General features: G+C 38.0%; 1 protein-coding gene across 7 annotated transcripts in view; it reads right to left on the bottom strand.

The window, feature by feature from the left end:
- Nucleotides 1–526: 526 nt before the first annotated feature.
- Nucleotides 527–15,030, bottom strand: part of LOC141110962 (serine/threonine-protein kinase BRSK2-like) — a 495,524-nt gene continuing 481,020 nt past the window's right edge. For 4 of the 7 annotated variants that reach the window (XM_073602805.1, XM_073602803.1, XM_073602809.1 and 1 more), the window contains 2 exons: nucleotides 14,925–15,014; nucleotides 528–12,359 (listed from right to left, as the gene is read on the bottom strand). In XM_073602805.1, coding sequence (XP_073458906.1) covers nucleotides 12,136–12,359; nucleotides 14,925–15,014 — 314 coding nt within the window. In that variant the 3' untranslated portion in view covers nucleotides 528–12,135. Of the gene's footprint in view, nucleotides 12,360–14,924; nucleotides 15,015–15,030 lie in introns of all 7 variants that reach the window. The other 3 variants (XM_073602806.1, XM_073602810.1, XM_073602807.1) reach the window with 2 other exon arrangements.

The following is a 15,030-nucleotide window of genomic DNA, read 5'->3' on the forward strand; positions in this document are numbered from 1 at the left end:
CCCAGGATCAGTTTCTGTGTCCTGTAGTGTATGATTAATAATATAAAATTTTTGTTAGAGTACATTACAGGCTCCTCTGCTCTGCACTTATGATTTATTCCTTATTGTTTGCTACTAAACTGAGACTTGCTGATAATGGGAGGGGTTTATTCTAGAGCTGTCCTTACAGCTTTTGTTTGCCATTGTCCAGTCACCTGAAGGTAGCTGCATAACCCAATCATCTAAGATTAAGATGACCTGCATTTTTGAAACATTTCTTATGATGTGGCCCAATGAAGAGTAAACCTAACTTTTGCCCTAGCATTCCAGCATGTGATGCAGATGTGCAGTGTAATTTTTTAATTTAGACATAATGGCATTCAGTTGGGTTTTTCTTATATGTAAGCCCCACAGTTTTTACTTGCATGCACATATAATGGAAAAAGAGGTCCAAATATAAAAATATGACAGGAAACCTTTTACTACCAATATTAGGTCACAATCATTAAAGCAATACATACTTTTCTTTATCACCATAAAACCAAAAGTTGATATCACTGTATCTCAGGCATGTCCTCACTTTGGATTTCGGGTGAATCATGTGTAATTCTGCTTGTTTTGCTAATGGCACAAACTGTCGTTCACTGCTCAAACATGTGTATCTAGACGCAAAACTTTTTTTTTTGGATAGACCATCTATCATATTTTTATTGCTGTCTCTGCCCCTGCTGGGGAGACTGGACCTCTCTATCAGTCCTCGTTGGTCCACTGTTGCGTCTCCAGGACAGGAAAGAAAGAAAAACCTTTCCAGTTGGACATAAGCAAAAAAGAAAAAAAAAACCTGATAGGAGTCTTAACCCTTCCCTACTATATCCAAAACTAATAATAACAGGTTTTGGCTACACATACACTCTAGTATAGCAGTGAATGTCAAATAAGATTTTATTAACTAATTAGTTATAGGTTACTGCAAAGTCCTCTTAGCCTCATTAAAGGGATTATGTTGTGAGTGATATATATATATATATATATATATATATATATATATATATATATATATTTTTTTTTTTTTTTTTTTTCCAGAACAAAAAAAAACATTTTTCTTTTTAGTTAAACAAATACAAATAATTGCATAATTTATAGTTACAATTTCAGCCGGCATGCGACATTCCAGGCTTCTTTTATCCTTTGTAATTAATGTTTATTTGTAAAGTAAATATTTTATAACAACTATAAAGTAAGATATAAAACAGTTTAAAATATCATAAACAGCTTATCATAAAATACTATAAATAGCTGCTCTTTAAATCTGGTCACCAACATGCATACAATTTAAAGAATACCTGTGAAAGATGTGGTAAAAAAAGGTAAGCAAAGGGAAAATGACTAGTCACCAGCACTGCCTTTGGTCTCCCTATAGCTGATCTTCCCTCAATACTGACTTACCATGTCTTGTTCCACAATGTGTCTCTTTGTAGCGGCAGTGTTCTAGGTAGAGGAGCAGGGCTTTGCTTTATCATGTCACTGGTGATCTGAAAACTGGTTTGTGAATATTCAAAAAGCAGCAGGAAGTGAGAAGATCCTTGAACTGCAGAATCTCAGGTACAGCTTCTTTTCCAGCAAAGAAAACAGTGAATAGCACAGTAGTGACATCCCCAAAATTCACTGTAAATCTTGTAAAACTATGAATTAGAGGTAGCTGTGTTTTGGATCTCTCACAGCAGATACACAGCTTTTAGACTCAAGGCACATGAGTACCTAGGCACAGAAAGTGCCCTTCTGTTTTTTCCGAGGAATCAAGACAAAAGGTAAAACTTCCAGAGTAATTTTTGGATAATATTAACATTTCTAGATGTCAAATCTTCCACTTTTTAAAGTTAGGTCTGGAGAAGACCTTTCAGGATCGGAGCAGGAATATCATTTGCAGTACATGCATTTTTAATTATAATATAATTTGCATATTTCCAGGCTTGTAGACTCATCTAACAACATTGATAAGGGGGACTCCATTAAAAATAACCAAGAACCGATATCTACCATTTGAAAACCCTTGTCTGAACAACTCTGTGGTGTCGGATTGTATATTCATTTAGATCATGAGATGTACAGCTGCTGAATTGACACCAAGATCTGATTTACTACAGTGTGAAGTTGAAGCCAGGTGATGTGAGCAGAGCCAAATTTCTACTACTGGGAAGGCCCACAACCTTTCCAAGCAATGCCCCTAGAATAAGCTCTTTACACTAAATATGTTCTTGTTTTCTATGGCATGATCTGATGAGAATATTGTAACCAAGTAAATACGTATATGTAAGATGACGGTTGTTTTGTTGAAAAATGTCTAGTAAATGACTGTGCAGGGAAAACCTGCCTCTGCACCAGCCTGCTGTGCCTAATTGTAAATTTGTCTCTGGATGTGAAGCTATATGAAGTGAACTTCACCAGATAGAACCCTAACCAATTTTTAAAATGCTAATAGGAAGATACCAGATTTACTTTACCTCACATGTTAGGCCCTGGTTTATTTCTAGTTGCCCCATTCATACTTTAGTAAATCAGGCCCAAAGTCAGAGGTGATATCCGAATTTTCAAGATGTCAGGACCCAAACCCCTTCACCAATAAATGTTTATTTTATTAAACGGATCCTTTAAATCCGCAGTGAGATGGGCATTACTGCTTTGTGGATTAGTTCTGTGTTTTGTCCTCTTCTAGACATGCGTGCACACAGTAGAACATAGATAAACAAACGTACATGACTCTCATTAATGCTGTGAACAGGTTGATATTGATCACCTGATGAGGTAGTACCATCGGTATGAGTGGATTAAGGCCTACTATCCAAAGTCATAACATTCATTACAGCATCAAAATATATAGCATCTATGGCTGTATATGTATGCTACCATTCCTGACTTCTGCAGGACATGTTATTTGTCTGGCTGTCATATGCATCCCCAGTACTTTTTAAGTCACTGATCCAGATTAGAAATCCTGACTTCACTTGTTTGCTGTGAATCAGTGACTCAAAATGTACTGAAAATGGCAGTGGCCATGTACATATGTCTTTCACTACAAATTTACATTACACCTTTTGATCAGAGTCATTGTAGCACAACACCCCCCCAGCTCCGCATAACAATGTAACATATCTAACAGATATTGGTATTACTTCTATGTCATACCATCTCTTGTATTTATTAGCAACAAAGTACCAGGAAACCAGTTTTGTTCTTCATTTTACCATTTGTAATTGGTTTTAGAGCATAGTTTAAAACAGAGCTGAAAAAAAAAATACAGGATAAAAATAAAACAGAAATTAGTTGGTAAACTTTAAGGGGTGGAGCCAGTAACTGAACACAAAACAGAAAAAATAACAGTATAACATTAAAAAGAAAAAGTGATAAATATGAAGGGCATGTCCATAGGGAAAAGCTGCTAGACTTCCCTTAAAAATCACATTCTCAATTATCAGCAGAGCTTGATAGGCCGGGGAGGATGGTCTAGGGATGGAAGACAGATTGGTTCTGTGATTTTGTGGGGGGGATTTACATACATGTAATATGGAGAATGTGCACGCCAGCATGCGTTGTAGCTCACATTAAGAGTTAACTCTTTGCAAAGTCTGCATTATGCTCCAAAGGGAAGTTTCCTTCTAAAGCTAATAAAAAATACCCCCAGTCTTTGGTGGATAATGCATTACAGTAACCGCTTAAGATAACTGAGGGCTGACCATTGCTTGCACATCCACCCCCAACCATGTACAATACCAAAATAAACACATTTGTTTATGGAATGTTAAGAATAAATATACATTAATAGTATAATCACAAATTCAACATTCCTTTTAGCTCTATCCAGATTATTGAGTCACAGGAACAAGCTGAAAGATTCAGCACCCAAATTAACTAAACATAAAAGAAAACTATTCTAGATCCTACTAAAAATTTTAACTTTGGTATAAGTCTCTCTGTTATGCCTGTTCTAAATATTGCCAGAGGCAACTGATCAAAAGTCATGGGGGTTCTTGAGGTGTATTATTTTTAGAAGGCTGTAGCATATAAATATGTAATATTGAGGAGTTTTTATATAAGCTGCTCTTCTTTCAATGTATTAATTTCAATAATTGTATGACATGTCTGCATTTGTTCTCATGATATAGAAGATCAGATATAAAGACTATGGTGATATGGAAGAGGTGGTCCAACCTGCTTACTGTTACATATTGGCAATGGTGTTAGGAACATAATGAGTTTAATGTAACTTCGGTGGCTATGGTCACTTTAAATATAGAGACATGGAGCAATGTAGGATATGAGAACTATGGCATTGAGGGCTACACACACTATGGCACTAAGGGATATTTTCATTGTGGCACTGACAACATTTCAATGTAATTCTAGCATTTCAAATGTGACATCATTAGGATAGTGACAGTGATCACCGTAGCATACTTTAATCTTCACGGTGACATTAATTGCAGCAGTCATATTGTGTTCTGTTTAAAAATGCTGCTATTTTTTTTTGAGGATTCCATGGCATTAATTTACCTACAGCCAAAACTTTTTTTTCTGTTTTGGATACATTTGGGGAAATATTTGCACTAAGGTCTTCTTGGGGTATTTCCTCTCACTTTCTCTCCTGATGACAACATTGTCAGAAAGCCAGTTACACTTTAAAATAGACTTGTACAATGCCTGTATGTTACTGCTGAATAACAGATACCATAGTATCAGTCATCTTTGAACACTGTACCCTTTGTGAGCTGCCAGGGGCTCTTGGAGTGGTGCTGCTATAAAATACTGGCTTTCTGAATATTGGTATTGATATAGTAACATCCCCCAATGTCGTAATCAAGGCACCAAACTGATTTGACATCATATAATGCCCATTGTACCATTAGTTAACATGCATTGGTTGTCCTGAGTACTGATTTACTTTAACTTTTGTGTTTTAAAAATGTGCATTGTCTCAACTATGTGGTTTACTCAAAAAATTTGGAAGTTAGAAGAGTTAAGCCTCGTACGCACGATCGGATTTACCGCAGACAAAACCTTGGATTTTTGTCTGAAGGGCGCTGGCCAGGAACTTGTCTTGCATACAAACGGCAAGGAATTTTCGGCCAACAAACATGAACGTAGTGACGTACTATGTGGTTTTTCAGCTCTTTAGCGCCTCCCTTTGGGCTCCTTCTGCTAATTTTGTGTTAGTAGAAGTTTGGTGAGTGTTGATTTGCGCTTTTCATTCCACGTTTTTCATTAGTGCTTTTAAGTTTGCGCTTTTCACTTCGTGCTTTTCAGTTGGTTTCTGAAAGGCCATTCGTCAACCAGACATGTTGCACAATCAGAGGAGATAACGTGTTATCTATTATTGGCCTTGGATTTATTGCTTTGACCCAAGTTCAGTCTAGGAACAGGAGGAGGAGGATTTCTTGGACAAAAACTTGGTTGCTTTATTAATTAGGACCAATTAAGTCATATGCCTTTGCTGCGGGAGCTCCAGGAGAATAATCCGGATGATTTTCGGAATTATCCCCTGCTTTCACCAACTCTTGGCATTGGTGACCCCCTATATTAAGAAGCAGGACACATGCATGAGGCTTTTATTTTATTTTTTGGTTGAATAATGATTTGATTTGGTATATTTTCTATATTTTTGTATGTATAGAATGCACTTTTTGGTTAAGTTCTACTGGCAGATAGCATGTCTAATTTTATTTGTTTTCTTTTTTTAATGCACAATAAAAAAAAATGTGGAGAATAATACTTGGCTATGTGTTTTACTTCAAATGACAGTATGGGAGTAGGCAGTTACATTTAAAAAAAATACAATGTAAAATTAACAAGGGACACCAAGATAGTCATATCTTTGATCTTAAAAACTACGGGATAATGGTGTTGTGGTAACTTGCCCAAAAAGAAAAAAAAAAAAAAAAGCATAATAATATTATTCTTAATATAACTAGAAAATAAAAGTCTTTTAAAATACGTTTGGCAGAACTCCATCAGTATCACCAGCAAAGCAGTTTCATTATTATCCCATTAAAAAAAGAAGAAGAGAATGTGCGCTGCATTTCGAGATTTCATCATTTGTGTCACGAATGTCAATTCTCCATTACGAACGCTAGTTTAAAAGACCGACCGCTTCCGGCTCATCCTTGCTTCCGAGCATGCGTGTTTGTACTTTGGACTTTTTTCCAATGGACTTGTGTACACACGCTCGGAAATTCCGAAAACAGACATTTGTCCGCGGAAAATTTTAAAGCCTGCCATCCAACATTTGTCCGCGGAAAATCCGACAACATACAAACGGTGGGATTTTCCGCCAACAGCCTGTCATCACACAATTCCTGTTGGAAAATCTGATCATGTGTACGAGGCTTTAGACATTTCAGTTCCCAACTGAGACCAACAACACTCTGTCAGTGACTAGATATTTTTCTTCTATTGCATACATGTTCTCTAATCTCTATGTTTGCTATGATGCTCAAAGAGTAGGCCAGCCAAGGAGAGAAAAAGTAATAATGGCTATTATCTAAGTAAACAATTCTGTTCTTTTTTTGGCATTGCATTGTTTCTATCAGTGTTTCCAATGTGCATTGTAGCTGCTATAAAAAAAAATCTGAGCTTGTAATTGTTTTTCTTTGAGGTTCTTTGACTACTCTTTTCCAAACCTAAAAGCTCAGTGCTACCTACTCTTTTCCAAACTCTAAAACCTGACTGACTTCTGTCCAGTATAATAGCTCTGGGGTAGTAAAATTAAAAAAATGAAGCTATTAAGAGACCTACTATACTTGGGGACATGTATAATCTTCAGTGTTCAGATAAATCTGGGAACCTTTGCCGATCTCTAAACTTGGACTGTTCTTGGAGAGCAGTCCACTGTTCATGCTATCACCCAGATCTTAGATGTGATAAAAGTACAAGTCTATTTAGAGTGTATATGTCCTATTCTGGGCACAAGAGAAATGGCTAATTAGTGATGACAAATAAATGTTCATTTTCGATAAATATGTGTGATGTCCGATAGCAAGAAGCCTCCATCGAACATCATTAGAGCTAGCAGAAATCAGCGAAGAAGATTTTATTCCACTGGTAGTAAGCTGTTCATTTTCAGAACAGATGGGTCTGGCTGCTCGTAAGTGTTCAAATGAATCTGTAAAATTTATGGTTTGGGAAGTCAATTTGAAACTGTGTAGATTAGGTTTTATTAATGCCATTTGCCTTCTGCCCAAATTATCTTTCTATTTAAGTTAAAGCGCACTCAGTAAATCTTTGACTTGTACACTCTGACTGTCAACGGTCTTCAAATTTTAATTTGAAATCCTTTTCCCATGAGCTTGAATGTGTGCTTAACATTGATGGAAATATATGATAGACTATCTATTCTTGTCTAGTAATGTTTGCTGAGCTACACTGCTGCTCTTTGGCATTGCATGAATTAGGGCGAAATTGCAGGCAACAAATGAGACCAATCAGCAAAATACGGCAACTTAGGGTTAGTTCACCTGTACAGAAAACATATGAAGGTGAACTAACACCAGATGCCTTTTGGCGGACAGAAATGTATTGCAATGTGCCCTTTGTATGGCTATATTGTTTCCTGTGCTCATTTTTTCTTTCTGAAAATTTAGGCTATACCTTCTGTCTTTCACTGATGAAGTAATGCCCATATATCTACCAATCAAGTGCAGAGCAGAGAGCTTTGTAAGCTAGATCTCAGTCAGCCCCAAGTGTATTTGCATTGGCTTAATAATATCTGCTAGGCGTGCCAACCACACCCTTCCCCATCTGTTCATACTGGCTGCTGGACAATCCTTTAGCATTTCATATACATGCTGTGTGTCTTCATAAACATACTGAGTATATCATTCCAAATGACTGCATGTCAAGTGTTATTAAAACACTGTAAGGATTTGACCATTTCCTGCAGTGCAAAATGGACCTCTGCAAAACATCAATAAGGGGTTCTAAGTATACAATATGTGCCTGTGTTTGAATGAAGTCTAAATATGTAAGAGAACTAAAGGCTAAATAAAAATGTAGAGGTACTGAAAGCACTAAAAGCTGAATTCTAGTTGGTTACGAAAACACAATTTAATTGCAGCTGTGGGCAGCCTCTGGACATGCCTTGCACAGCAGCAGCACTGCTAAGCACATGTGCTCACAGGAGGAGAGAACAGAGTGAGCAGAGTTAATGGCTTATTAATGGTTTGCTGATCCTTCATTGGCCAGTCTGCAGGTGAAGTATGAACTCTAACAAAGAACATGGTAGAAATGTCCTAGAATTGCTGTCTGGCAGAGGTGTATGTATCATAAAAGTGGCAGAACAAAATTATAAAGCCTCTAGCAGTCAAGACAGTTCACATATATTTATATGTGTATTAATCTCTTTTTCTTAAAACTGGCTTTATTAGAACCATTTAACACTTTTACTTCTTGCAAGGGGGGTACGGCACAGGCCCTAACACCTTTAGAGTTTTTTAGGACTATGCCAGCCCCCCATTTAGCCCAAACTACGGAACACTCCTACTGTATCATGGGAGCGGGGCTTTTTGTTCGCCTTTTCCACTTCTGCTCAGCTATGACATAAAACAAATCATACAGAATAAGTCCCATTTTCAAAAACAGTGTGAGAAACAAAGAGCAGTATTCTACTGCAACCAATCAGAATTATTTTATGAAAGTCATGGCAGAGGAGATCTAATTGGTTGCAATGGGCACTGCGTTTGCATTTAATTCTTGCTTCCTGCACTGTTCCACAAACATGTTTATTATCATTTTACATTATATGGCCATTTTAAATGTGAACATGGCTTAGCAGAGTTTTTCTTTCAATGCTGAATATAATAAAATTGTGTTCAAAAAAGGCTTGATCATGTTTGAGTATTTGTCATAATGCCATGAAATGAGATGGTATTTACCTCCTTGGAAGCAAAATAATGACAATTGACCATTAGCTACCTCTTCATCAATTCTACTGGATATAATAGAAATATACATAAATATTTTATAAATATATATATATTTATCAATGGTGCAAAATGAATGACGTTTACACGAAACAAATGTAACATACTGAATAATTGAGATGGCATTACAGCAGACTTGTTGCAGTGACACTATAAAGTTATGGCACGATAGGATTTTTAGAACTCCTATGTTGGAGGTGCCTTATTGCCATAATAATAATGTTGTAGCAGCTGATTGGAGAAATAGCCAACAAGAGGGCTCAGTAACAGAGGCCTGGCATTTCTGACATTGTTGTAACAACTGAAGCTTCAAGAGGGCTGTTAATAGTTTTGTTGAGTTTAGGGAATTGTTTGTACTCCAAAAATGTACTGTACTATAAGCTATGCAAATATAATAGATGTAAAGAGATGGTGTTTACCAGGTTAAATTGGATTTGCACTTAACTTAAAGCTAACTATCTTGCTGGGATGGATAAACTATAGAAGGGCTGAAATAATTATCTTCCCTCAGGAAAATGCTGTTCTAGGCTTCCTTCAGTACTGGATACATCAAGAGCGTAGATCTACGCTAAAGGAGAGGATCAGATGATCTTAACTCTGATCCTTACCTTTAACAGAAATCACATGACCACATGCGGCAGCATTTTCACCATAAAATATATTTATGTCCGCCTTTCTATGACTCTTTATTTATTTTTATCCACAAAGCTGCTAATAACTAAATAAAATGTAAGTAAATGTCCTCTTTAGAATAAAATATTGGGGGGGGGGGGGGTTTATTTTGTCATTACAAAGCCGGAGTTTTCATAATTACAGATGGCTACAGACCAACAAAGATGTTTGGATGTGTAGGAACAATCCAATGAGATCTTTCCCTAACCTTGGCAATAAACATGCATGTTTCAAGATGCCTGAACATTTGTGTTTATATATATGGAACAGGGAGAAGGGAGAGCAGCCAGACACCTCTGAGTCTGATTGTTGCTGTAAGAAAGATCAGAAGACTTTGTGTATCGGCCCTACAGCTTGCCTGTTAAGACCGTTAAGCACCAGCAATCAATTCCCTTTAACTTTTATTATTTCAGCCACATGTCATCTACAGAAACAATATCTGCCAAACCATTTTTTGATTTATGCAACAGGCATCAAAAGGTGTTATAGATTTGCGCCTGTCATTTCATAGGGCGCAAATTAAAAGGGTTTCAATGTCTTACCTGTGATTTGAGTGTAAGAATACCTCACTGCCACTAAAGCTCGGTACACACTGGTCGAAAATTGGCCAGTACAGCAGAAACCGTCTGACTTCCGGTCAGTGTGTACAGCAGTCTGTCTGACAGAAGGGGGTCTTACGACCCATCTTCGCCGAAGGGACATGCTGGAAAACCATAATGCCAATGGTTAGAAGTGCTGATCAGTGTATCTTGTTGTTGTTGTTGGTGGTGGTGGTGGTGGGGTGTAATTTACCCTGTCAGCGTTAGGCTTGCCACCTCATCCCTTTCAAATTAATATGTGTTTGCTTTTAAAAGGGATGAGGTAGCAACCCTGATCAGAATACAATAGCACAGCAGGGAAGATTGGCACACCAACATTGCTTATGCTGGTACGGCGATCTGTCAGTTTTTTCTTGCTCAGCCCATTGGGTTCATCGAAAAACACTTGTGGTGTGTACCGGGCTTAATACAGCTTGCTTCCCACCATTAGCAGCATAGGATTGCTCTCCATGGGAGCAGCATCTTACTACAGGAGTCCATCACACTCTTTGCTGAATCAAGCTAATCGATCTGCATATTAACCTCTGCAGCAATATTGCTTCTCTACCTCTTAGCTGGGAGCTGGTGGTGTGTTACAGGCTGTATTAGTGGAACAATAAGTGACACTTTGTAAAAGACTTTAATTGGGCTTCAAGTGTTTTCTGCCTTTTTACACAGTGGTGCTGTATGTTGGACTACCAACAATATTACTGGATTTGACAAAAATTGACCCATCAATGGACAATGCTAGAAGATAACCAGAAGCCAGTTCTGTATTGCAATATATCTTTAAGCTTAATGTCATTGCCCTAAATAAGTACTATGTTGCCCAATATAGCAACAAATATGATTTTTTTTAAATTAATTTTGTCTCTTCTTTTGCAGGGCAGAATATTCCTACTTCAGACAAATGAGGCCCTTTTGTGTTTACCATGGACTGCTGGTGTGAAATTGGAGTCAAAGTCATGGACTGCTTTCTACTGTTACACATGCAGCTTGCACATATAGTGTGATTTACACTAGGAGCCCTTTGATATGAAGATTCAAGGAGCTTGAATGTGATAGAAAAAAACTCTCCTAACACACATTTCATATATATATATATATATATATATATATATATATATATATATATATATATATGCGCATTAGCTACAAATCACTTTGTTTTCGACTATCTAAAAACCTGAATGTGAAATATTGCCATTGCATACATGTTGCAAGTCTATGTTGCAGCCTCACAAAAGGATGGAACTATCTGAGCCAAGAGATGTGAGCACACTATGCTCAAACGTATTCAGTGTGAGCATGTTCAAAATCAGTCAGATCTTTCGTCTTCAGCTGCCCAAGAAAAAAAAAAAAAAAAAAACATGAAAAAAAAGACTAATTGTGAAATTAAATAGCCCCACTCCCAAATGGTTTCCAAATAAATAAATAAATATATTTAAAAAAAAAAAATAAACATATTAATGAAGAATTTCAGTTTCTTCATAGATTTTGTATCCTTCTGTTTTATTTTCTTGATTTCCATTAGCTGTTTCCCGATTTTTTTTTTCTTATTTTCGATTTTTTGGAAATATTTACATCTTCACAGTAATGCCAACAAGTAGCTCCTGTGTCTTGCTCTCTTGCTCTTTTGCGGTGTATGTGCTCATTGCTCTGTATGTTCGTGCAATTGTACATGTTTGTGTATCAATGACCAATTTGTTGAAACTTGGGTATGCGTAACAGTCTATATTCTGGCACACGTGAAAGTGTGTGTGTATGTGTGTACACCTGGGATAGGATATATGTCTGTGTACCTATATGTAAGCATATCCATAGAAGTTTTCTCTCAGACATCAGGGCGCTGCCTTCTCTTGCATCATTTTGTTCATATTTGTAGTGTTCGAACAGATCTGTGCCAGTATGTCCTGACACCAAGTGTTCCCCAAAGGTCATGGCTGTGTTTGCGTTCCGTTGGAAGCCAAAAGTTTCTTGTCTTTGGAGGATCCCCGCCGATGGTGCTCTGCCATGTCAGGCTCAGAGCGCCGTGAGTTCTGGCAGCTTCTGGTTGGAGTGCCTGGCGGTCGGCTTTGATGTCCATTCTTCTCATCTGGTGGCGAGAAGAGAAGGTGATCCAGGGAACACTCCATCTGGGTTCTTGCTGTTATATTTGCTCCTAAATGAAATCATTAGTTGCACTTATCGCTTGTAGAAGGAACTTACAGCCTAACAGTCATACAGAGAGCCGAATGCAGGTTAACAACAAAAATAATGGCAAATGATTCTGTTTTAAAGCAGACATATAGTCTAAAATCATGTCTAACTTACTGTGCCCTCAACAGATAGTAACTGAAGTTAGGAAATACAGTTTGTGAAGGACACTATGCTTCAGCATTGGTAAGTTGGCCTCCGCTAAAAGGGCATTGTGGATGGATGTACAGAGCTAACCATTTAACAACTGCCCTAGCATTAGCCTCCCTTTCGCAAGATCATGTGACTAATGCTGCTGCACTGGTCAAGCAAATCTTATTGAAGAAAGCCTGTAAAATAATTTCCTTCAGTAATGGTAAGTAGTTCCATATTGAGTTTACTGTTTTGTTATAATGCTGCAAGAGTACAGTAGGACAGACATGTTTATACCATAGGTCAGCGTTATGAGTCTGTCCAGTAAAAGCTAATATTTCAGGTTTGGGCGGATGTCAGAAAGCTGAACTGCCCATCAGCTTCTTCTAACTTTGGGGAGGTTTCAGCAACTGTATTTTCAGATCCTCCCACCTACAGTGGACATGAGAGGGTGTCACTATTTTGCATATTTATTTATTTATATTGCACAGAAAAAAAAAGTCCCCATAGCAACCCAAATGAGTTCTTTTAAAATAGATGTAAGCACCAACTACAGAAGACTATTTTTTGCTATGGAAAGGATTGGGCATAAGGGTGGTTCATTCAGTCATTTACTGCTATCACAACCTTTACTGTGTTCAGATATCATCTGTATTGTTAAATATTACCAATCACCAATGCTGCAACAATGCAGCCTTATCTGTGATGGAAGTCACTGCACAGTCTTGAACAGGAACTTACCATCAAGTTCATACTCATTGCCAAAGATCCCACATGTCTATCCTTTTCTCACCTGTACAGAACTCTGCTCTTGGAGAATCTGTCCAATAAGTATTAAAGTAAAAGTATAGCCAAAGCTATTTTGACTATACTTCTCCTATGGATCACAGGAATGCAGTTCCCTCTGCACTCCTGTGACCTGTTTTCAGAAGACAGCAGGCTAAAGCCAGCTGCCAGCTGACATCACTCAGCCAGTTAAGGCTCGGGAAAGAGCTCAGAATCCACCCAGATGCCTGGACAAGCAGCTGGCTCAGCCTCTCAGCGAGCAGCTAGGAGGCAGAGCCAGCCGCTCCCATCCCCTGCACAGCCCAGTGAGCACTGGAGGGGCAGAGCAGAGAGCTGGCGACTGACAGTCACCACTCTCTGCTCAGAGCGGAGGGGAGAACTGAGAGATCAGCAGTAGAGTCAGCAGGGGACAGATGCAGCTGGGATAGGCGCTACAGCCATCCAGATAAGTATGGCTTTTTTTTGCTCTTCCTGAACTTCTCTTTTAACCCACCTTAAAGAGATGCTTAATGTGGTATTAAACCCCAACCAAAAATGCAATATTTTACAGCTTACCAATCCTTAAGTGTGGTAACTGCATTTGTTTTCTTTTTACCTTTAGTGATCTGGCCAGTAACACACTTCCTGTCTTGAGATGTTTACACTCCACTGGAGGAGCAACAGATCAACAGGGGATAATAAAGGGGAAAAAAGTCAAAAAAAAGCAACTAATGCATTCACCACAACTAAGGAATTTGTAAACTGCAATATATTACATTTTTGTTTTTCGGTTTATTACTGCTTTAAAGCAGAATTCAACTCACTTAAGCAACATTAATTATTTTTAAATCTGATGCTGCTAGCATTAGTAAATACATATGAAGGCCAAAATGATGTCATATATCTCAGGAGTCTTCCTGGGCATTTTTTTTCCTTTCATCTGGAGGAGGGAAGGAAGGGGTTTCTCAGCTAAGCACACCATCCTGCCTGCATGCCTGACCTAAGGGCAGATGGTGTTTTCAAAATTATTTCTTAACAAAATAAAGCATAGATACATGGATGGGCAAGCTTTTAGTTTTGAAAGTTAATCAAATAGTGCCTTCAGTTTGTGGTGCTCAGATACAGTTAAAGTGTAAGTAAACCCCCCCTATTGTTTTCAGCTAAGGAAGCTGCCATCTTTGCCTCTGTTTAATCTACAACTGCCATGATGCTGCACATGAGATCAGTTATGACAGCAGCAATTGGATGGTTTGATAGTTTGGTTGAGAGCACAACCAATGGGAGTGTTACATTTCCGGCACGTGTTGGAAATGAAACTGTTTTATGGATGGGTTTACTTCCGCTTTAAGTTCAGCTTTAAGTCAAAGCAGGCACATGTAGACTGCTGAAGAAGTTACCCTGCTCCCTTTAGTGTCTGCTATTGGTAACTAATTCTGGGATACACTTATTTTCCCAAAAGGCTGTCCTGAACATAAATCTTGAGTCATGCTGTATACTACCTGTATTAAGGATGTGTAATAGTGGTACTTTAATGAAACATTGTATTAATACTTGGAAGTCATTAAAGGACATTATTGCCTTGCTTTTTTGGTTTTTGCACATCTTTAGAATATAATGATAATCATGTACACACCTGCTAGGGCCTGAACTGAAGGCTGGTCATGTGTGCTCAGCAGCTGTGCCTGAATAGTTTCTACAACTCTCTTAAATCTGCGACTGGGACCTGAAGAGATATAACA

The sequence above is a fragment of the Aquarana catesbeiana genome, linkage group LG10 (genome assembly GCF_042186555.1).
Source record: "Aquarana catesbeiana isolate 2022-GZ linkage group LG10, ASM4218655v1, whole genome shotgun sequence".
NCBI lineage: Eukaryota > Metazoa > Chordata > Amphibia > Anura > Ranidae > Aquarana > Aquarana catesbeiana.